Here is a 23,753-nt window from a genome sequence, read left to right as displayed (position 1 = left end):
GCATTGGGATAGGGCAGTGGCATCAGGGAAATGTGGTTGTGGTGCCAGGTTTTTCTGTTTTGGTTTTATTGGTTCTTGTATTCTTATTGTTGTATATATTGTTTTATTTTTGGATTGTGAGCCGCACAGAGTTTGGCTTTAAGATGGGTGGCTATATACACGTTTTATATACATAGAAAGTCTTATACTTCCATGCTGCCTAGAACAGTGCAGATAATGCTAGAGCTCAGAGAGGTATCAATGCATCTTATGATTTGAGATAGTCATATACTCCATAATTCCTTATCTTTTTTTTTCAGAGCTACTGTGACAAGTGGATACTGTCAGACTTCACACTAGATAGCAAATCTCAATTCTCTGAACTCCCTATTTAGGAACAGGCTTAGTTGGCAGAAGACTCAGACATGACTTGGCTATGTTAAACTCTTTATTGCAGACACTAATCAAGCCATATACACACAGATGATTTTTTTCTCTGTGGTTCAAAGAAGTCTAAGCTTTTATAAAGGTCTATACTCCAGAGTTAAAGCTCTAGGCTTCCCTTCCCCTCAACTTTCTGAGTTAATGGATTCTTGATTTGTTCTGTGGCCTTCAGCAGCATAAACATGACTACACAGCAGTATTCTCTAGCCTAGAAACCACTAGTTTTAGTCTTGTCATTCAACCCTTGCATTAAAAATGCAAAAACTGTCCATTTCAGCCAACAAGGTCATTACAGAAGCTATCCAGAAGTTCAAAACCTTTTTATAAATATGAAAGATGAAGGCTTGTCTTCTGCAGCTACTTCAGCCAAGCTTCATTCATAATAAAGTTCAGATGGCAAGTTTACCATCAAATAACATTAGGCAAGCAATGTTTGTGTAAATAACTGAATCCTTTGTAATGTATCATACATGTACTTTTTAATTACAGGTAGCCCTCAGTTTAAGAACTAATTCCATTGCCAAGTTCTTTCCTTAAGTCGAATTTGTATGTAAGCCAGAACAGTATTAAGTAGTATTGTGTAATTAATCGAATCGTGTATTTAACTCAGATTTTGCTACAACAGGCTCCGTTCTTAACTATGGGTCATCCTTACACTGGGCATTCTTAACCTGGGGACTACCTGTATATTTATCTCATTGTTAACAGATTCAATGAATCCTATAGAAATTTTCTTGATACCATATTTAAACGGATGAACAATTTTTGGTGAATACATACTCTGCTCCAAAAGTCCTACGGCAACTCTGTAGAAAAAGTCCTAATGCTGAAGAAAAAGCTTTCTAAACATGACACGCATATCTGTTCCTGGAAAACCACTGCTGCTGACACTGAACAAGTTCTGGAGGCCCTTTTCTCTTAATAGTGATACAGGGAACTAATTCTCCAATTCAAACAAAAATCTTTTTAATTACCACTGTAGTACTTTTTCCAAAAAGCAACAGTGTCTCTCTCTCAGTATGATCTACTTTAACATAAAATAAATCTAGACACATAAAAACAAAATGTACTCTAACTTCATTCGTTATTAATTCTATTGATATTAAGACATTGTATTAAACATATAAATATATATGGGCCATTACAGTACTTTTAAATCCTGCTAATATAAATGGATGAATTACATCCAGATAGATTATATTTCAAGCCTTATATGCAAAAAATGATTTTAAAAAAGCAATAAATATTTTATCATTCAGAACGGTTTTCTGAAATTCTGCATTCTGTCCATCCAACAATTTAAGATATTTATCATTTCATGGCAATGCTTAGCATAGTTGACCTGAGCTGGTATGTTATGAATATATTACCAAAGAAAATGGTGGGTTCTTTGTTATCATTTACATTATCCTTATGAAAGATATAAAATGACAGCATCTCCCAATTCAAGGGAAATTCTCAGTGTTTTTCATATTTGGATATTTAGCTTAAAATTAACTTTTCATTAAACCTCAAAATATCTTAGATGCTGAAATACTAATCTAACAGGTTTGATTATTAGTAAATGAGAGGCATTTACTTTATGCATCAGCCCCTTCTTGAGGTCAATGAGATGAAAACCATTTTTTGAATAAACAAAATTAGAGTGAATCCCTACAAATTATACAAACTTTTAATACATGTTATTGAAGCACAATATTGAGTTATTTAGATTTTTCTAAAGTAGTACACGGAAGTGTGTCAGATACTGTAAACTCTTAAGGGGGAAAATGTCTTGTCACAACAGGTGCTGCTGACTCCAAATCATCATGGGAAGCTGCCAAAAATTTCTAGTGTGGCAAAGGGGATGATAATTGTTCAGAGAGGGGTACTTGGCATATGAGTTGGGATGTGGGTTTTTCGGTTTTTGTTTTGATTTTTGTTCAGGAGATAAAAATGAAGTCACTAAGGTGCGCCATTAAAGGCGATAAGGCAGGGAAAGAGCTGTTACCAGGGTTTTGAACTCAAACCCCAAACAGATTCATTTACGGGCCGGAGACAGCGGCACGTTTGTTTTTCGGACGCCCAGCTGCTGGGAAAACAATAGTCAATGAGGCGGTTAGGAGCAGCCGTCCAGCAGCCGTCCAGCAGCCCCCCACGACCCAAATCCGGCCTTTACACCGCCGGCTACTGGCCGTTGATTCTCTCTCCGCGGCCAAGTTCAGTCAAGTTTGCTGGGTTACTGTACTTCCACAAACAGGAGCAAAATCGCGCGCGCGCGCGCGCGCCCAGAGGTACTCCAAGGCCTAGTGCAAGCCGCGCCAACACGCAACAAGGATTCAGGATACCCACAGAAGCAGGGTCGGGCGGTGAACTAAGGGCGACCTTGCTACAAACTTTCCATTCTCCCGCTCCGTCCTGAGGAGGAAGGGCACCGGGGGAGCTAAGGGGACGGGTCAGTTACAGACGCGCGGTCCTTCTGCCCAAAGCGCCCTCCCCTTTCCCCTCTCGCCCGAGGAAGACGGGAGCTCAGGGGGGTTTCCCTGCTTCACAGGGGATTCCCTTCTCCGGCCAGGTGTCAGCCATTTGCAGCCGCGCTTCCCCGTTCAAACCAGCCCGCCAGAGCCCACGGGGGGGAGGGCATCTCTTACTCGTAGTCCCTGAAGATCTCGTTGGTGACCCTGCAGTGGAAGACGTGCTCGTCGGGCCGGAGGTCAGCCGGAGGTTTTTCCCTCACGAAGGGCTTTCGGTGTAGAAGCGGCATCCCCCAGTCCCGTTTCTAGGAGGAGGCGAGAGGAAGGCGGTAAATAAAGGCGAAGAGCCCGGGTGGTGGTGGTGGTGGTGGTCGCGACGGCCGCAGACGGGTTCTTTTGTGCGCGCTTGACACGCCGCTTTCTTGCTGGGTCTGAGCGAGTTCTCTGTGCGTGCGCGCGTGTGGGAGAGCGAGAGCGGATCCTTCCTTTCCTCCCCCGCTTCCCCTCCCCTGCGCCGCCTCACAATGGGGCCATGACGCCGAACAGGCGGCGGCTCCACCAGCGGCGGCGGCGGCGGCGGCTCCCTCCTCCTCCTCCTCGTTCCCACAACGTGCTCTCTCGACCTGGGGATTCCCCCCACCCCAAAGCAACACCGGCGGTTCAGGGGGGTCCCCGTCCCGACCTGCACACGCTGGGCCAAGCACCTCTTTCCCCTCCCACCCCCGCGAAGCCAACCGGGAAGAGAAAAGAGGGCAGATCTTTGATCATTTATCGCCTTTCCTGTCTGGCTGCTTTGGGGACTCGCCCCCCCGCTCCCGTTTGATGTTGAATGAGGGATCCCCTCCAGCTGAGAGGTGGTTTGCTGAGCTGCGTCCTGTCAGGACGCGGAAGAGAGGAGAGGAGAGCCTTTTGCAGGCTTCCCCGGTCGGTCTGTTAAGGAGATTGACCCTCCTGGGACAGAGGTACCACCTTCTCCTACCTGATTTGCAGTGTGATTGCCCCTCCGGCATGACTGATAATTAATGAGACTCACCCCTTTTTCCTCCCTTTCTCTTGATCCTTTTTCTGTTTGTTTCTTTTCCGGCTCCACGGAAGTTTTTGATCTACTTCAGCTCTCAACGAGGAAGAGCAGCAGGGAGGAGCTTTCGACTTTTTTCTCCTATATCTTTATTGGCCGATCACCGCCTTTCCAGCCTGTGACACACAGGAAGACAGAGAGCTACATTATTAATTAATAGATGAAGCGCTCATCCTCCATTTTTAAATTAACAACCCAAAAGATCCAGGCCATGTGCCGAGGCTTTTAGAGGCCTAGCCTATGCAGGATTCATTAAACCTGATATCCAGGAAGCAGGTTGGCTTGTTGGTTTCCTGGTAAAATATATTTGGATGCTTAAAATGGCATATGTTGTTTTCTTTTAAAATAAGTATGTTTTTGTTAAAAAAAAAAGTAACAATAGGACTAAGTCCTTAACCTGCTGAGTCACTAGCCTAATCCTGTAGGACTTTTCTCCCTCAGGTTTTTACTCACTGGGTGAGTTAACACATTACACTAACCATAATGTGGGATGTTGGTCTTGGATTAACATGTTGTGTAAATACCTCCAGGTGGTCTGTTCACTCAACCTGTTAAGCAAACCATGCCTTAGTGCAAAGTTTCGTCAAGCTAATTATGACTAAATTCACAATCATTATTTCATAGGAATATTTTAATGCTTCTATGAAAATGCAGCCACAGTCTCCAAAGTCATCCCCCACACATACATCCCAGGTTGTTCTAAAGTTTTTAATATCTTCATAACCCATTTATTTCTACTACTTAGGTGGAAGGATCTAACAGGCGAAGAAGTAGCAGATGCTTCACTGTAAAGATACCTTTAGCATATCTTTAACCAAAATTCTTCTCCATGAAAATTAAAATTGAGCCACTTCTAATAAGGATCTTTTTTTTTATCATACAAAGAACAGCTTTTTAAAACCATGGGAGACATTTTTGTAATTTTTTTCTGCAAGAAATGTGCTATAATTATACATAACCTGTATTGTAAATTTGCATCTAAATAATAACACAGGTACCTAAGCTATTTTATCATTTTATGTGACCGTAACCTGTGTTTTTTAATTTGAAAGATTTTGGCTACTGTTCTAAGCATTTTTACTAGGTTCTAAGTCTGTGTTACTTTTGAAACTCTTAGATCAAGCCTGAAGATCTGATCCAATAAATCAGAATGTTTGTTTAAAATGTTTCATGTTATTAGCTTTTTCCAGGTAGTAGGATTTTCTGTGGAAATTGGTTGTTTCTTTAAAAACTTTTTTAGATTTTTTATTTAGAATTAAGTATAAATTTGATAATTAAAATGTATTATTACTATAATATTTGTACTGATGCAGGTAGGCACTACTACTCTCAGAGTAGCATCAGTGTCCCAAAACATTTTTTCACTATTTGCAAAAATTATTCTTCACTGCCAGGTTCTAGAACTCAGAACTGATTCCTCTTCTGATGTCAAAACTTGTGGTAAGTTCCACAACATAGTTTATAAAAAGACTGATTGGTCATTAGGCCATGAAAGAAACACCTGTTTTTCAGTTTGTAATAGAAACCTATCTGAGAATATAGGAAAAAAAGAAAGCTATCTTTGCAACTTGGAACAATAGCGTGGCCCATTACAGAATGTTCCCTTTAGCAATTTAAAACTAGTTAATTAATTAGATAACACACTGCATCACCATAAAAAAGGCTGTCATTTCAGTGGGTTTTAAGTAAATGAGCTGCTAGTCATAACACAATCACAACCCTTTGGGTCTTGATTTATTATCTTGCTAATTCTATTAATTAGCAGTTGACTGCACCCAGCTTGATTGGATCTTGTTTGAGACAGCAATAATAATTCATTGTTTAGCTTGATACCTACAAACTTACTTCTCTCCACTTCATAGGTATGAGGAAGGTAGATTTCAGAATTGCACAATCTTCTTTGTTTTTCCATTGTGGCTCGCTCGGTAAATAATAGTTCTGTTGATAGATCCTGATCTATCTTCCTAACTTAATATCTAAAAATGGAAGGATAAATGAGATAAAATAAGGAGAAAAATATATCAAAATACATTTCTGTTATAAAACAGAATTTTGTTTTTGCTGGAATAGACTAAAATACCTACATACCTCAGACATTAGTACTACAAAATGTCTAAAAGTGTTTTCTTGCATGGAGTTAGAGAGATGGCCAAATAGATTTCTTTGGGAAGAGTAATTCAGGGTATAGCTATAGTAAGAAGTGTGGATTATAGTATGGAAACTATTTCCCCTGATAAGTAACTGACACCGTTGCATTAGGTATCTATATTTTGAGACCTCATAGTTGAGTTTATTTTGGATCTGAGTATTATGAGATTCTCCCATAAAGTTTGTTTTGCCTTGATCTTGAGGCCGCTTTAGATACTTCATCTGAAATTAGCAGATTCTATAAGTCTGTAGCACATGATTGCTAGTGACAAAAAAGGGAAGCCTTCACTTTTGTCCATTTTCCATCCATATGTTAGGTCATTTAGTTCTAAACAGCCCTGTTAAGACCAGACTTTTTCCATTTTTTTTCCTTAGCTGAGGAAATACTACGGTGGTTTCTGGCAACATATTATTGAGCATTTTGCACATATCCTTTGTATATTTCAAGAGCATTTTGAGACATAGGGTGCATGGTTCATTTGTGGGACCTTTTTGTCTTCATTGGCACCTCTCATGAATTAAAAATGTGATCTGTAATTCCCAAAACGTATTTAAGCTTGTGCAGTGGAGGGGAACATCAAGGAGGATAGAGGCTTCTCCTAATTACTGATCTTCTATTTAAAAAGCCTATTAATCTTTCATGGAATACCAGCACTCCCAAGAATATAGTTTGAAAGGTGTTGCTTCACACTAGGTATGACAGGAGTACATAAATGTTTTCAGCTGAGGGTTGCACTTGGCCTTAAAGGGAATGGGGGAAGATTCACTTCAAAAAGTAGTTGACTCTAGAGCAAACCCTCTATTTAATTGTATGAGCTCCTCCTTACTAGGTGAGTTTAAAGAGAAGCTGGATAGCCAATTATCAGAGATGCTGCAACTTGATTTCTGCTATTACCAGGAGGGGTGAGCCTCACAGCTTCAGTGGCTCTTCCACCTTTCTTATTTTTGGCCAATAGCCACATACCTATGGGAAACCAGGACACAAATGTAATAGCACTCTCCTGATATCATTCCCCTGACAGATATCAGATATCATATTAAGCCATAATGTGATTTGCTTGGTTTTGGGCTTATGTGTTGTTGAATCCAGCCTTTATGGTGGCAAACCATGAATTATGACACTTAGGCAAACCCAGCCAGTTTGGTTTATTCAATAAACAATGGTTAAACAAATCAAAGTGTGAACTCTGTTACTGGTATCTTTTGATTGCTTTATTCTCCATGGATTTGTCACTATGAATTAATTGTTAGATATGTTTGTATTAAGAATTAAACCAAGGGACAATTTTCTTTCCATCGCTGGTTTAAAAGCAAAGCACAGTATTTATTGATGGATACTCCACAAATGTTGAGTACCTGCTTCAGCAGAAGCTTACATTTATCCAGAAACAAGAAGTTAATTGGTTTTTTTTCCCCTCAAATAAGGCTGCGATCCAAGACATACACAAAAATTCAACAAAGGTTAAGGCTGCCTTTACAAAAGATCTTTAAAACAAAGATACTGAATGCCATCTAGTGGTAACTGTAATAAAGTTGATAAATACCTCTTGAAGTAGACTTCACCTACCACTTAATTAGATATAACTATATTTTGGGTGTGCTTTGTTTTAGGCAATGGATAATAAAAGTGATATGGATTATTAGTTTCATTTATCAATGTGTTTGTCATTTCCTATTTAAAGAATATACCACAAAAGAGTAATTAAAACCTAATTTTAGCAAACTAGTGTGAAAGATCTATAATCAGAACTCATTTTTATGTAAATAAAACTAGCAGAGGGAGTAGCAGAGGCAACTATTAAGGCCTACCAAGTGGCGGTAAGGGCAACAAAGCGACAGCACTCCTCTGCCCCTATTGCATCCGCAGATTGCCGCCCCGCAGCCCTGTTTCAGGTGATACAGGCCCTCTTGGGTACAGAGGACCTGGATAACCTTTTGCAGGGTCATGCGGAGGAATTTGCTCAGCATCTGCTGGATGAAATCGCTTGGATTCGTTCACAGTTGGACGCTGGCTTTGCTGCAGGTCTGTGGGAGATACCTAGGGTGGAGTCTTACCCGATTATCTGGGAACGGTTTGAACCTGTTAGACTTGAGGAAGTGGAAGTGAAGTCCCTAAGACTGTGAGCTCAGCCACCTGCTCTCTAGATCCATGCGCCTCTTGGTTTATGAAAGCAGCCCTAGGGTGTGTGGGTGAGTTCTGGCGATGGTGAATTCTTTGAATGAGGTGATCATTTCTGCATCTCTTAAGAAGGCTTCGGTTCACTCCCTCCTCAAGAAGCCATCACTGGACCCCATGATACTGGACAATTTTCATCCAATATCCAACCTCCCCTTTTGGGGGAAGGTGATTGAGAGAGTGGTCATGCAGCAGCTTCAGAGGACCTGGGGTGAAGCAGATTATCTGGATCCTTTTCAGTCAGGGTTCAGACCTGGGTATGGTACAGAAATGGCATCAGTCATGCTTTTGGATGATCTCTGGCATTGTATGCCACCCAGAGTCGCCTGTGGTGAGATGGGCAGCTATATAAATTGGTTTAATAAACAAACATACAAACAAACTTGAATTTGGACCACATTTTTAGTCTAGTCCAAGGAAGAAGCAATATGTTGTAAAGTGTGGCAACTGCAGCATTTCCAGTTCTTTAACTATAGGCAATGACAACCCTCAATAAGACAAGCAGATTCTTTTTTTAACGCTTTCATGTTTATTTAACCAAGAGTACATCTTTGATTTCCATATTATTTTCAAAGGCAGTTCTTGACACATAGAGCTCAACGAACGGTAACATTCTTTCTTTCTTTAAAATATCCCTTTTCTGTTTAAAAAGCACTTGATGTGGATGCACATATCTTGTATGTTATAGAATTCTGTACACACATATTTGTTCAAGTGCTTCTCTATCAGCATCTTCTAAGAATTCATCATATTGCACTGGCACTGCTTCTACCCACTGGTTGAGCTGGATGTCCACCTGAAAAGAAACTAAAACAATTCACTACAACACTAAAAATAATGCATAAATCTCAGAACTGTTGAAGGCAAGTAAACAAAATAACATCTAAATTAAATGTTTTTGTGAAATGAGACTAACATAGGCAATATCTACATAGCAGGTGTAAACATGCTTCTATATCTTACAATCACGCTGTTTCTGTATAAGCAAATCAGTTAAAAGGAAGGGGCAGAAAATACAAGTGAGATTTGCCACAAAATTTGGCAACACATCCTAGCCATACAGAATAAGAATTTTTTAATGCTGGTTGTAGCTTTCTGGGGTGGAGAAGTTGCAGGAAGAAGATTTTAGAAAGTTTTAGAAATGTACTTCTCCCCAATCCTGATATGATAATTCCCCTTATTTCCTACCAGTTAAAGCCTGAGATTTCTGGAGAGCGGAAAAAGATTGTTCCTTTCATTTTTCTCCCTCCTGGAATTTTCTAGCAAGTTGTAGATATGTGCAAAAGCCTAAATCAAATGGCCGCAATCACAAAGCCATCTCCCATGATATGCTGATGCTGACCTCAATCTCTTTATAACGTCATTATAATGAAGTTACCTCCAAAAGATAGACCAGTGTGAAAATGTTTATCAGTGAAACAGAACATTATTCAGCAAGTATAATAAATTCATGTTTTACCTAAAACTCACATACCAAGGACAGTCTTGTCATGTAAATAGTTTGAAAAACAGCTCTTTACCTGAAGGTCTGAGAGGGATTTTTCAAGGCTTGGGACAGTCACTAATAAGGACCCTGTTTTTCTTACATTTTGACTGATGATTTTCCATGATCTAGGAATAAAAAAAAAGTAAATTTCTTACAAAGCAGCTCCTCCAAAAATTCCTATCATACGAAACAATGCAAGATATTACAAAACAATGGCTCTTGGCCTTTAGTTTTGGGCAACCCTCCCTGAGCTGCATGAAAAGGGAAAGATTCATACATGCAGTATGGGAAAACTAATTTGGCCTGCTAGAATATCACAGCCTATTGGAAACTATGGGCTCACGTTGGATCTTGTACTGGATATCTATTTTCCTTACACATCTACAGATTTACTTTGTAGTATGAAATTATGATAAACAGTTTATTGTACTAGATAAAGGGGACTCTGGTTGGCGAAGATATGGGATTCTATCCAGCAATGCCATTCCACTGATGGGGCAGCATTTGACAATACAACACTTTCTTCCTCCTTTCTCCATATACAGTATTGTAGATCTGCTCTGAAGGAATAGGGGATCTTTGGTGGCACTGCATCATGTCTGGGAATGATAACAGAGAAGTAGATACAGCTCACGTAATGTCAGATGTAGCCCATTGTTTTACAGAACATTTGGAATAACCTTTAAAGATTTTATCCAGAACTGTATTTCATAGTACAATCTGGGCTACAATGGGAGAAGTCACATTTGTTGTCAGCTACAGTTTTATCTGATCCCTAACCTAGCATTTCATCTACAAAGTCAGACCTAGGGATATGAAAAACTGGAACAATAATTCAGAGAAAAAAACTTTTAATCTGTATTTTTCTCTTGACATATGTGATGGCTTTGAAAAATATAAGTAAAACAAAACATAGTAATTTTCTTGTGTTTTCACATCTCTAATTTGACTACAACATTTTAAAAAATCTAGTTTTAATGGATTTATTTTTTAAAAAATCAACCCTTCAGAGCTATAAAAATGTTGCTTGTATAATGCTTCCTTCTCTTTATTTAAAAAAAAGGTGAGGATCATCTACCTAATGATGATACTTAAAATGGATCCTGGCTTGGGACTCTTTTTTTAAACTATATCAGCAACTTAGTTCAGAAATTTTCAATAAAAGAAGAATAGTAGCTTTCCCCAACCTTTCAGGTGTATTAGGATCTTCTCTCCAAGAATTCCTGCCTAATATGGTTGATGCTGATTGGAGTATATCACATTGGTTAATTTAGCTTTTTCCCATATTATTCATTTCCTTTGTTACAACTATTCAAGTGACCAAGCACACTGATAAACTGTCCTATTTTAATCTGTTGTCCTTTTCTTCTTTTCTGTTTGGTATCTTTTAAAGATTTATTTCTGTATATTAAAGCAAATAAAATAAATCAAGTACAATGAACCAGAAGGTAACCTTACACAAATTATGGTACAACCAACCATAGCATGAAAATCATGTTTCACATTCTTGAGGTCCATCAAGTGTGAAAATGATTTTAAAATGTATTTAAAAAGGCAAGGCTATCTTTGGCAGATTTTTCATTTTGCCCAAACAATAGGAATTGGATTTGGCATCAGTGTCCTTAAGTGTCCAGTTTTTGCCTTAGCAAGGGGGAAATTTCAGGTTTCAAATGCTTTTTTAATCAGCTGTCTTAAATTTGAATAATGTTTTTGCATCCAATAAAACATGAAATAATATATCTCAGTTTTCATAATTTATATTTTTATAAATTATCTTGGGTTTTAAAGAACAACATATGCGTAGTTGGTTGGATTGCAAACAGTGTTCCTAGTTTCTAGAGATTTCTAGAACTTACCTAGCCTGTTCTGATCTGTCAAGGAAATATTCAAAGACATTATTCATTATAATAATGTCTGCATTTTGAAGAAGTGAAGCTTGAGTACAAATGTCTGCATTAATCACCTGAAAGGGAAATAATTTTGCAGAAGTTCAACACGAAAAACTGTCTGATAATATTTTACATTGTTAAAAAATGTACAGATCATGGAAAACAATCTAGTTTTGTCCCTTCTTTTAGTCTTGCATCAGTACACATGACTCATTGCTTAACCAATCCATTACAAAATAAATTTCCCGATATTGCAGATTGCTATTAATCTCATTATTGTATTGTAAAGAAATTAAAAATTATGTATTAGGCAAGCTGTGAGATACACAGTGCCATAGGTATGAGGTAGAACTGAGGGCAAGCAGAGAAATAAAGTTAGAGATTCCCTCATCTCTTTAACGTATGAGTCTTTTGTCACTAAGTGAAATGGTAAGAGACAGATAAGAGGAAGGATCTCTATATACATAGTCCCTGTGTCTGCCTGTCAGTTGGCCTATGGTTAGTAAAACGAGTCTGTGAATTGAAAAGACAAGGGAACTTCCTATCCCCCTCACTCCTCAAGTAACAGGGACCCTATGTATTTATTAAATCTGCATTTTTACTTCAAATTTAATTAGTATCTCTTAGCATTCATTAATAGCTGAACTAAACCTGTACTCTGCATCCAAGACAATCATATTATGATCATTGTTTAAAATGGGACCTACTGCTATTTCATTACTTGATATTCTTTTAGCACTCTGCATATGCTCAAAAGTGCTTCAGGAATACAACAGTTGTTACTGAACTCAGATCTCCAGCACTGCCTCAACCCAGCACACTCACTTAATGATTGATACCCAGTGACTTATTTGAAGATCAAATGATCAGTAAGGAAGATTATAAGATTAAAGTTATTGCAAAATATCAAAATCTGTACTTTTAAATTCATATGAGATGGTACAAAATTGTAGATAAGAATTCAGGTATGAACTGGAAATTTCTCATCTTGGCCATGCACATTAAGGAATTTGCTTACTTCCTTAATGTGCTTCAATTTCTTCTCAATTCCACAGCTGCAACATTGATGTAAAGAATGTACAGTAGTGTGGAAACTTGCTTTCTTGCAGAATTATCAGAGGGATAGTAAGCTAACACATGGGAAGTGCTTGGAACACCTGAAAAAGCTAGAAAAATGCTGAGATTTTCTCTACTATTTGGGAAATGTCTTTACAAAAACTTTGGTAGACAAAAGATTTTGAATGGCTACAATATCTCTTCAATATCACACCTATACAAAGTTTGTTATATTCCTTTTTCTTCCTTTTCACAGTAGAAAGTAATTGTACAGAAATGAAGCTCAGCTGACTTTCAGCCATATTCACTTCAAACTTACTTGAGACATTAAATGTGACTGAGATAATACTGCATCTCCAGTAAAAAGGATATTATGCTAACCTGCAGCCGTTCCATACATAAACCAAGCAATTAAATGTGTTGTTTCACCTTTATTCTGTCATCAAGTTGGTATTTTGTAATGATATCTTCCTGTAACAGGCAAAAGTCTGCGTTCATTTCAACTCCATAGATCTGGGATGCTGAACTATAATAGTAAGCCTAAAATAAAAAGTAGAAAAACTGAGATGTTTCTAAAGTGGATAGGAACACAGAGTTGAACTGTATTAGACATCTGAATGTTGTTTATCTATAGGGGTTTGCTTTCAAAATGATATGCAGACCCTATTACAGAGGACTATGCTAAGCACATGCTCACATGGCAGCCCAGGAAATGCCTAACTTTTGGGGGGGAAGGCTGTACCCAGCTTTTGAATGCTTTGCTGGAGCCACACTCTAAAAAGGTGGTGGGCTCTGGACAGACCCTAAATTTGACTTGGTGTAATTGAATTGACCTTGTAATTTAAATAAAAATAATTAGGCACTATTAAAATGATTATTCATGCATTTAATAATTTTCCTTCTGTCACAATAAACACATATTTATTTTTCAAAATAATTTTCAGCAGAATTAGGCAGAGTTGCTAGGAGTCAGGTGGCATGTAAATTTAATAAATTGTTATTAAAATGTTTGATAGCCTAGTATACAATAAAATATGCAAAGCGCATTTACCAATAGAGGTGAATATGTGTAGCTCAGGGTTGAACTGTGGAGTCCTTGGGGTTCTCTGAGCTTGGTTGTTTTCTTGCAAACATTTCATTACCCGGCTAGGTAACATCTTCAGTGCTAAAATGGGATGGGGTTTGCTCTCTATTTATATACTGTGGCCTGCCTTGCCAGTGCTGCTGGGGGTTTTGTTTTGCTCATCTGGTAGTTTCTGGATTAGCATATGTTACTGCTTGATTGTGTGCCTGGTGGTAACCTTTCCTTATCTGGGTGATGACTGCTGGTGAAGCGATCTTCTGGCCTTTTGTCTCTTGCATCTACATACTATTCAAAAGAGACAAAAGACCAGAAGATTGCCTCACCAGCAATCATCACCCAGATGAGCAAAAGTCACCACCAGGCACACAATCAAGCAGCAACATATGCTAATCCAGGAACTACCAGATGAGCAAAACAAAACCCCCACCCCCAGCAGCACTGGCAAGGCAGGCCACAGTATATAAATAGAGAGCAAACCCCATCCCATTTTAGCACTGAAGATGTTACCTAGCCGGGTAATGAAATGTTTGCAAGAAAACAACCAAGCTCAGAGAACCCCAAGGACTCCAAAGCACATTTAGTACATCAGCTACATCAGAATGGGGAACCACTTGGTGAACAGGGGCCATAGTTAACATTTGGGGGAGAGGGCTATGTGGATAGAGCTAGATTGGACGAGGGAGTGTTGCAGGTTTCCCTTTGTTTAATGGTGATATCCCTATCTTAGGCCTTCCACTGCATTTTCACCTGCTTCCTATCTTAACATGATGGAAAAGGGCACCATGTTTTCAGCAATTGTAGTCAGAAGAAGCTCTGAGGCCCAGGAAAAGAGATCTCAGGGTCTGAACTGCAGGTTGCCTATCCCTGCTCTGTATACTTACCTGGGAACTCTCAGATTCTAATTTTTAAATAGTGGCAAACAGGAATGTCTTATAAGTTGGAGAACAGAAAAGCAAAAACACCATTTTAAAATTCCCAAACTTGTGCAATAAAATATACTAATAAGATGCCTCTAAACCCTGACTTGTGCCAGCAAGTACTGTAGAGGCACTCGGCTGGCCTTGTCAAAAGCTAAGCAGAGTTAGTCCTGGGGTGGGGATGAGGCTCCAAGGAATAGCAGGGCTGTATGCTAGACTGGAAAATTGGCAGGGGAGGGAGAGCCATCCCAGAAGGGGGCAATTGCAAGCCACTTCTCTGCTGCTGCCAGGAAAACTGCATGAATGTGTCTAGGAAGTCAGGAGAAATCAAGCTCAGCTTGAAGGAGACTTTACTTTTAAACCAGTCTCTGCAAATAAAACCTGGCAAGTTGCCATATCTGTAATGGAATTCAAGATTATGATTAAAGTATCTGTTTTAAAAATAAATGATGTTTTTCACATGTCTGTCTTCCATTTCAACATGTAAAAGGTTATAACTTTTGAACAATGTAAGTAATAATTACACTTTCTATTTTAGAATGAATTTTGTGAAGGCTGATTCCGCACCTACTTGTTAAAAATAGTTTGTTAAGCCAAAAGCAGGGAATATTACCTTTCCACAAGAGATTAGTTAATTCCAAAGGCATGCAAGTGATAATACCAGCATCCTTCCTTTTCAAGGCTAGAGCTTGATGGCTACAGCCTGTTATTTCTGATGTTACTCGTGTCTTTAATTATACTATGACCCTAATGTGTTTGTTCATTTAATAAGGGATTTATGCCCCAGCTTTTACATTCCAAAAACTATACTCAAGATGAGTAATGTCAGTAATCAAATGACAAAAATAACAAAATATGGAAGAAGCAAACAAAATCAGTAAAGAAAAATAGCAAATCAATAACAAATTAAGATTCAAAAAGTAGCCAACCAGAAACTTGCTTAAACAACAACAATACAAAGCATAGAAGAATAACTACCAACAAAAGGGGAGTGGGGGAAAACATAGAAATCATTAACCAATTTCTGGTCCAGCTTTTACCCCAAACAGAACTGCTCCAAGCCTGGAGCCCACGTCGACCAGAACCTTCCCTGTCAGGTCAGGCAGTAATTCCTGGTAGAGAAACTTCAGTTCCATGAGGGAAAAGGAATGGGAAATGAATTCTGGGAAACAACAATAAAACAAAGCACGTTGCTGCAATGGTTCACATCCAGTATGAAATACAGTATTTACAAGAACATGGATTAAAACAAAACTTTCTGAAGAGAATTCTCATTTTCTATTGGTGCAGTGACAAAAATACTGGCAAGCCTATTTTGGATATTTTACATTTCTGCTGAGACTTTGACAAAGCAATGAATGGATATGATCTTCTAAAGGAGGTTTGCCATTATCTGGTATCTGGATCTGGATAGCATCTACTATCCTTACATGTACAGCTGAAAAACTGAACAGAATCTATATGCATTTAAGTGGGATACATCAGGGTCACGGTTCTCTGTGTAGCTGGAATCTTGCAAAGACAACGTTTTCATCTGTGCTTATTCTGTTTGGAGGACCATCATGCTGATGGCAAAGCCTGGATTCCATTCTCTTCTTGTATTAAGTGAATATAACAACAGAATTTAGGATCCTGACTTTCAAATGTATTCCAGATTGCAAGTTGTTCATGTCTAACCACTCTGGAAGCTAATTAACCTGTCACTTGGACATTTGAAAATAGATTATTATCATCAACCACAATTCCTTGATGTATCATTCAGAAAGGGAGGGAGAGAGAGATCTGAAAAAAGATTTGGAAAAAGTTTTTTGGACCTCATACAAACACAGTATTTTTCTACTGTTCATGAAAGCAGCTTGTCTCTTTTCTGTCTATTGCATGAGCCTAAAAAAAGTTGAATTAACTTTAGAGAGTTGGCTCTTTAAAACAGATGTAATTTATTTTCAGGCTTGTGTAAAAGCCTGAAGAAAGACAGGCTGTTTTAATGAAAGCAGAGACTGTACTCATGCTGAATTCATGCCAGATCCAAACACTTCTTCTAAATAATTTTCAAAGTGCATGCAACCTTAATATCTAGTGTTAATTCTCTATTTTCTAATATTATACTTTTAAGGTGAGCTACTTTGAACACTTCCTAATTGATAAAGCTGATACTCAAATCTGAAATATAAAAATATACAGTGGTACCTCTAGTTATGAACACCCCTACTTACGAATTTTTCGAGATATGACCAGCTCCGGCCCCAAAAATTTACCTCGACTTGTGAACTCGCCTCGACTTACGAACCGGATCCGCGGCTATTTTCCGCCCGTTCCACGTGGCCCGTGGCCATTTTTCTGCCCGTTCCACGTGGTCCGCGGCCATTTTCCGCCCGTTCCACGTGGTCCGCGACCATTTTTCCGCCCGTTCCACGTGGTCCGCGGCCATTTTTACGCCCATGCCACGTGGTCCACGGCCATTTTTCCGCCCGTGCCACGTGCTCTGCAGCCGTTTTTCCGCCCTGCCGCGTGGTCCGCTGCCATTTTCCGCCCCTGACATGTGGTCCGCGGCCATTTTTCCGCCCCTGACACGTGGTCTGCGGCCATTTTTCCGCCCTGCCGCATGGTCCACGGCCATTTTTCCGCCCCTGATGCGTGCTCTGCGGACGCCGGAACGGATTAATGGTAATTACATTGAACCTTATGGGAAAATTTGCCTCGTGTTGCAACCAATTCGAGTTGCAACTAGAGTCACGGAACGGATTAAATTCGTAACTCGAGGTTCCACTGTATAAATGTAATATTAATGGCTTCTACAGTTTCAATTTTTTTTAGTTTTGGTGCTCGTAATAGTTTTTGTGGCAATCTGACTCTGCAGGCATTAAAACAGTACTGCCCCAGCAAAGAGTTATGTAATGCATACATAAGGATGTCTTGAATGTATAACTTCATGCCCTGTAAATGTGGGGCATGTGATAATTATGCCATTTCGCGCACAAAAAGTTCCAATAAAATCTGCTCTATTTAAACTGCTAAGTGGGCAATTAATCAAGGATGAAGATATATGATCAATGACTATCTTTTTTCCATTAAGAAACACTGAAGTTATATATGGTTAATATGTGCTTAATAATAATTTGTTTTAACAATAAAAATAAGGGCATCTGTGGATCAAATAGATTCATTTTCAAAATCAAACCAATTAAACAGTTCTCAAACTGTAAATGTAATAGAGGGATTGTTTTCCTTTTAAATGTATTCTTTTTTAGCTATTTTTATACTAGATTCCTGAACTCAGAGAAATTTAGTTGGTCTGTGGAGGTAAGGTAAGAATAATGGTTAAACAGAATCTCACTAAGAATCTACTGTCCTCTGAGAATGCACACCAAAAACATGCACATTTGTCATAACATTTCATAATATCAAGCATGCATGTTATTAATTTTGTTGATTTAAAAAAATAGCCAATTTTTCATTAAAGGCAACATCCAGATTTGGTAAAATAAATGAATAAAACCATACCAAAAATTACAAAAGATAACACCATAACAATGATAGCAAGAGATGAGGTCAGTGAAAAGGCCAATGCTAAAGCATATTCAAATTTAATGTTGCTTTACTTTCTTAAGAATGAAGACTTCAGACATGCAGTTTAGATTTTAGACTGCATATGCTTAATGCAGAAGGAAAAGGGAAATGTGGTATCACCCCCCCCCCAAGAATTCCCTCCATTCCCAAATGTTCTAATTAATTTTAAGATGGCGAATTCCTTATAGATTAATAACTGGCAGACCCTTCCCAAACTGAGAATTCAGCTCAAGTGTGACTAAAGGCTGATGAGAAACTGCATACTTGATTTAGGAACAAACACTGGATCAAAAACATGCAACTTAGTATCTGCAGGTGCTAATGTGCCCATTGACATTGCCTTTGGCACCTACTGGGCTTTCTGTCTTAGTGACCAGAGTCTCTTTTAGATTTCATAATGAGAAACAAAAACATAATGGAAATCTTGCACACAATAAGGCAAAAACATATAGCATAGTCTTTCAGCATGCTTAGAAAATAAAAAGGGATCCAGTACTCTATTGCTACATGATAAAAAAATATATATGCAAAGTTATACTGAATTACTATAAAGCTTTCTGGAGAGTGAGAAGTGCCTGTTTATTGAGAAACAATCTCATCAATTGCCTTCCAATAAAAAGAGGCTTTGTGACGGGCTTAGCTGCCACAGGAGCTGTTTTGTGAACAGGCAAGTCCTCATAATACTTATGTTATATAAATACCCACAAACTCCAGCCCAAAATGGTCAGCTGGAGGTACAGCAGAGGAATACACAGGTCAGTGTTGTAAGCAACTACAACACATAACTGCTTACCTAATGGTGCTGTCTGATGAGAGCCACATGCTACACAATAATTTCTGCTCATCTTTCCTTCTTCACATAATGAGTCAATACAGTCATCATCATAAAGGAAAGCATCAACATGAATGGTGGGTACTGTCTGTTCATGAAGCTAAAGAAAAATCACAATAAATATTTGCAGCATTTTCTCCCACATCAGCTTATATTCCACTGAAATTCAATAGGCATCATTTATTTATAGAAATTATATCCACCATACTTGAATGACTCTAGTAGTTCACAGTCATAAATGCACACAGATAAAATGGAAGAATTAAGCACCATAAAGGTACAAAAGAATTCCATAAAATCAGGTAAAAAACCCGTTAACTTAAAAATCCAGATCACACATAAAAAAAGTTAAATTAATTCTCCATCACAATGAAGAATAACCCAGTTAGCAAGCAATTTAAATCCCAAATACTTGGCAGAACCAAACAGACTTTATTGTCCTCCTAAAAGTTAATGAGGGGACTGCACAGAGCTTTTAGGGAGGTTATTCTATAAGGATGGGACAACCACTGTTACCACTTGCCTGTGGATTTCCAGCCCACTGATCTCTCAGAGAGAGGGAATCTGAAATATTCCATCCTGGGTTGAACTCATAAAATGGCAAATTCAGTTCAAAGATGATAGTCCCAAAGGTAATTGGGAGCCAAGCCACATAGAACCACTGCTATCATAGTACTGAAGCAGTTCTAACCAGCCAGCAAGAAAGTAGTCACATTCAGCACAAATTGCAGTTTCCAGGTATTGTAGTCCTCAAGAGCAGCCTCAAGTAATAAAACATGTTGCGGTAATCAAGCCTCAAGGTGATGAGGTCATAAGAAACCAAAGGCAAAGTCTTCCACAAAGGTCCACAATTAGGACACCAGCTGAAGCTGGGCAAAGGCTATCTTGCTCATGGAGTCCATTTCTTAGTCAAGCAGTGATCATGAGTCTAGGGGATCTCCCAAGTCTGTAGTACCATCCAGAGCCAACATAGCAGCTGATACAGGTTGTGGGTACTTCAAACAGCCACCCTTCCAAAGTCGGATGCTGGGGGGGGGGGGGCAGAAGCAATGATTCTGTCCTTTCTTGAGCTCCTGGACCTCTTTGGGCATGCAAATTGGTCCCTTAGCACTATAAGCCAAGGAAAATCCAACATCAGACCTGTAATGAGGTCCAGGAGCTCAGGAAGAGACAGTCAGTACACCAAATTGTCCCTATAGCCCAACTTCAAATACAGACACTCACATCTGGTCATCATCTCCCCACTCCCTGGCTTTGGACTGCTGAAGTACCACAAATCCTCACACAGAGAGTGATGAACTCACCATCTAATTGCAGGCAACTTCTTAAGGATGACCGCCCTTGCCTCCCCCTCACTCATGCCACTGGAGATTAATTTTAGTCAAACCAGCTGATATTACCTAAATTTTCACGAGTAAAGTCCATTAGATAGTACATAATAATTTGTCTTCCACCTGTTCTATGAATGTTATCCAATTAATTTCAATATTTTTCCAAAGCAAATACTGTAAATAGTAATGTTGGTCCATTAGAAAAAAAATACCCATAATTTACTGGAATCAACTATACTGTTAGGTCTACAACCTTTTGGAGCAAGACGATGTGCCAAAGAGAGTATAAAATAAAAGTTGAAGTGGAGGGTCTAAGTCCTAGGGCACAAAATAATTCATTTGCATGGTTCTCTTTCTGATTCATAATCATCTCCAAATATTCTCTCCCCATTATTCCCTTTCTTTTCTCCCTGCAGCCCAAATCTTCCCACTATCTCCTCTCTTATTCAGTCATTCATGCAAAACTTACTCATTCGATGATCTTCTTGAAAAAAAAAACCTTAATTTTTTATCCATTTTGAGAGTTATTTTAGAGTCATGCTTCATGTTAAAAGTTTAAGTAATGGACAATTGAACAGTAGAGCTGAATTAACATCTAATTACAAGCAATACATTAATACTTCTATTTTACAAATGAAGAACACTGAAGCTTAAAGATAAGGTTTAATACAAGGCCAAGCAAGAGAATGCTTTGTGTTTTAATTTTTAAAAAATTATCTTAGTATAATTACAATCATGGAGATATTACTGCACAAACATCTACTTTAAATCTTGGTCTATATTCTGCCTTCTGTTGGAATTTGTCAACAAAGAATTTGGAATTTGTCATCAAAAAACCACTTGTCATCAAAATGTATAGGGAGGTTGAATAGCAAAACCTACTTTTTGAAGAGCATTGTGCTCTGAATTGAGCACTGCTTCAACAGGCAAACGATGTCGAATATCTTCAGCAATACTTCTGAGAACAATATCATCATTATTGGACGTAAATTCATCAAAGTCATCTGCAAAAACAGGGAAAAACAGATTTTTGCAATGATCATGTGAAGCTTAAAGCAACAATCATATTTAACACAGCTGTTGCATGCATGGATTTCTAGATAGGCAGATTCTACAAACATTCATCAAAAGACTTTATAATCAATAAACAGGCACAAAATCAGCTGGTCATCAATCAAGAGTCCAAGGTGCAGATAGAAGAAACTGAGGCAATCCAACAGCCCTGAAGACAAAATAGGGGGAAGAGTCAGTGAAGGACTGGAATGGCAATCAGGGTAAAACATGACAATCTCAGTTTTGTCCATATTCAGCATGGGGGAGTGAGAGGATATTTAAGAGGAAATGTTGATAAAGTGTTCCATTATGACTGACCATGCTTTGCTATCAAGGGCCAGAAAAGACTGACAGACTTGCCAGCATAACAGTGACACTGGAAACCCTGATCATGAATCAGAGCACCCAAGGGAAGGGTATAAACAAAATAGTGCCCAAGACTGATCCTTGAGAGACACCCTCCACAAGGGGAAATTCCTGGGATAAAAATCCACTATACAATACTGCAAAATAATAAAAAGACAGAAAAGATTCAAACCAATCAAATGTACCACCAACAATGCCCCCAAACTATAATCTAGATAATATTCAATAATGCCCAAAGATTGTAACATAAACAATTGTCTTCAGAATACATATATATTCTAAATTTTTTGCCATGGGATCTAGCAAAGGCCATATATTTAGAAGGCTTTTAAATATTATACCGAACAACCAAACGCACTCAGAGAACTCAGTGGGGCACATGTGTACCGCTAGTCTTAATGGCAACCCATCGTGATGCCTACAATTTCGGAGGCAGCATAGCTTCCATGTATTCTCACTGGAGAACAATTTAGGATGCCGTGTCTTTCTTCTGGATCTCCCAGGATCACTGAGGAATACAGGACATTGGACCAAATGACCAATTAATCTGATTCAGCATGTTTGGTCTAATAAATTAAATTCTGATTCAGCAAGGTTGCTCCATGAGGTTTCCCCAAACCAAGTCAAAAGTACAGTACCAGAATCGAGAGTCAGCAACAATAATGATAAAAAGGAGCAGCCTATGAACAAAGTATGAACCAAACAAACGTTCTCTGAGTATAGAATAGTGTGAAAAAATTGGGGAGAAAGATGGAAAGGAGATCCTAGAAAAGAACACAGGCATCTGGCTGGCGATCCCCACGTGAAAAAATTTCATTGTTGGAGGTACCACGCATAAGAAAGTGTACGCGATACAGCATTAACTATTCCAAAAAAGGAGCAAAGGTAGGCAATTGAAAAGCTGAAGAAACTTCGCTTACTAGATGTTCTCAGCCAGTGTAGCAGACGGGGCAAATCCCCCGCGCGCACACCCTTTATTACGTTCAACACAGCTTGGCGAGCCGAGGGAAAATCCATCCTTACCTGCTTGGATGCACCGCGCATGCGCGCCACGATCATCTTTCGTAGTACTAGCTGGGTCAGCTAAAACGTCACCACTCGTTCACCAGACCGTCCAGCCTTGAACGCATGCGCAAAGTGGTTCCCATTATTTCCCCTCTCCCGGAAGTTTTGAATATGATGATTATTCCCGGAACTTCTGAAATTCTTCCTCTTTTGTTTTAAAGATGGGGAAAGTATGGGCGCTTTTCAAGAACCGCATCCGCGCATTGTTTCGTCTGGCGATGAATAATTATGCTGTTTTTGAATACAGCTCTTGGTGTAAGGATTCCAAACGATGTCGATTTATCATTTGTTTTACCCACCGGTTCTCTGACAAAAAAGCCAAACTTAGCAAGCTGAATATTGCTTTAAATTGTGCTAAAAAGACTTTTTAATCGCTACAAATCTGAGCCAAAACATATAGTTTTGCAGAACAAACGTTTATGCAGAAATGAGCTTGAGTTCAATAGCCCTTATTCCTTTCCTCGTTGTTATATTTTTATGACAGTGTTTCCCAACCTCAGCTACTTTAAGATAGGTAGACTTCAACTCTCAGAATTCTCCAGCCTAGGGGTTGAAGTCTCCTTTCTTGAAGCTGCTGAGACTGAGAAACACTGCTTTGCAGATAGATATAAACCGTTTTTGCATTCTCTGAGAAAAGCATACACAAATGAAACGACATTAACCTATTTACACAGAAAAAATAACTCATTGAATATGTGCTAAAAACTTTTTTCTCAACTTTCTGTCCTTACCAACAGTACATAATTATTCCAAAACGCTGCAAACAAAACAGAGACTGTCCTGTTTTATATCCAGTTCGAAATGTGTTTCTACGGAGAACAGAAGGGTT

At 38.8% G+C, this 23,753-nt stretch overlaps 2 protein-coding genes across 6 annotated transcripts in view; both read right to left on the bottom strand.

Moving 5' to 3' along the window:
- Window positions 1-5,353, bottom strand: part of BAZ1A (bromodomain adjacent to zinc finger domain 1A) — a 65,525-nt gene extending 60,172 nt beyond the window's left edge. Inside the window, exons 1-2 of one of the 4 annotated variants that reach the window (XM_088145374.1) lie at window positions 3,910-5,353; window positions 3,054-3,181 (exon numbers count right to left, since the gene is read on the bottom strand). In XM_088145374.1, coding sequence (XP_088001500.1) covers window positions 3,054-3,166 — 113 coding nt within the window. In that variant the 5' untranslated portion in view covers window positions 3,167-3,181; window positions 3,910-5,353. The other 3 variants (XM_088145371.1, XM_088145373.1, XM_088145372.1) reach the window with 3 other exon arrangements.
- Window positions 5,354-8,769: 3,416 nt separating this feature from the next.
- Window positions 8,770-23,598, bottom strand: LOC103058005 (uncharacterized). Of its 2 annotated transcripts, none has more exons than XM_025172262.2 (8): window positions 22,780-23,598; window positions 21,323-21,444; window positions 19,071-19,209; window positions 15,751-15,872; window positions 13,139-13,249; window positions 11,621-11,727; window positions 9,799-9,889; window positions 8,770-9,085 (listed from the first exon to the last, which is right to left on the bottom strand). In XM_025172262.2, exons 1-8 carry the CDS (start codon window positions 22,916-22,918, stop codon window positions 9,047-9,049), a joined length of 870 nt encoding a protein of 289 aa, XP_025028030.1. In that variant the 5' UTR covers window positions 22,919-23,598; the 3' UTR covers window positions 8,770-9,046. The 2 variants fall into 2 exon arrangements, with proteins under 2 accessions (XP_025028030.1, XP_007436859.2); XM_007436797.4 differs by having other exon boundaries at window positions 8,772-9,074; window positions 22,780-23,354.
- Window positions 23,599-23,753: the final 155 nt, after the last annotated feature.

The sequence above is a fragment of the Python bivittatus genome, unplaced genomic scaffold, assembly GCF_059951505.1.
Source record: "Python bivittatus isolate LINGU-HERP-01145 unplaced genomic scaffold, Pbiv_v1 ctg000480_np1212, whole genome shotgun sequence".
In the NCBI taxonomy this organism is placed as follows: Eukaryota; Metazoa; Chordata; class Lepidosauria; order Squamata; family Pythonidae; genus Python; species Python bivittatus.
Note: the sequence above shows the minus strand (reverse complement) of the source record. Positions and strands in the feature narration are given on the sequence as shown.

What these genes read in the sequence shown, in the direction of transcription:
- LOC103058005 (XM_007436797.4), bottom strand. Translation starts at nt 22,918, where the DNA reads ATGATCGTGGCGCGCATGCGCGGTGCATCCAAGCAGGTAAGGATGGAT. An exon ending in ACACTGGCTGAGAACATCTA is followed by an intron (nt 21,445 to 22,779) that starts GTAAGCGAAGTT and finishes CTGTTTTTGCAG; the next exon opens with ATGACTTTGATGAATTTACG. An exon ending in GACAGATCAGAACAGGCTAG is followed by an intron (nt 9,890 to 11,620) that starts GTAAGTTCTAGA and finishes TTTTATTCCTAG; the next exon opens with ATCATGGAAAATCATCAGTC.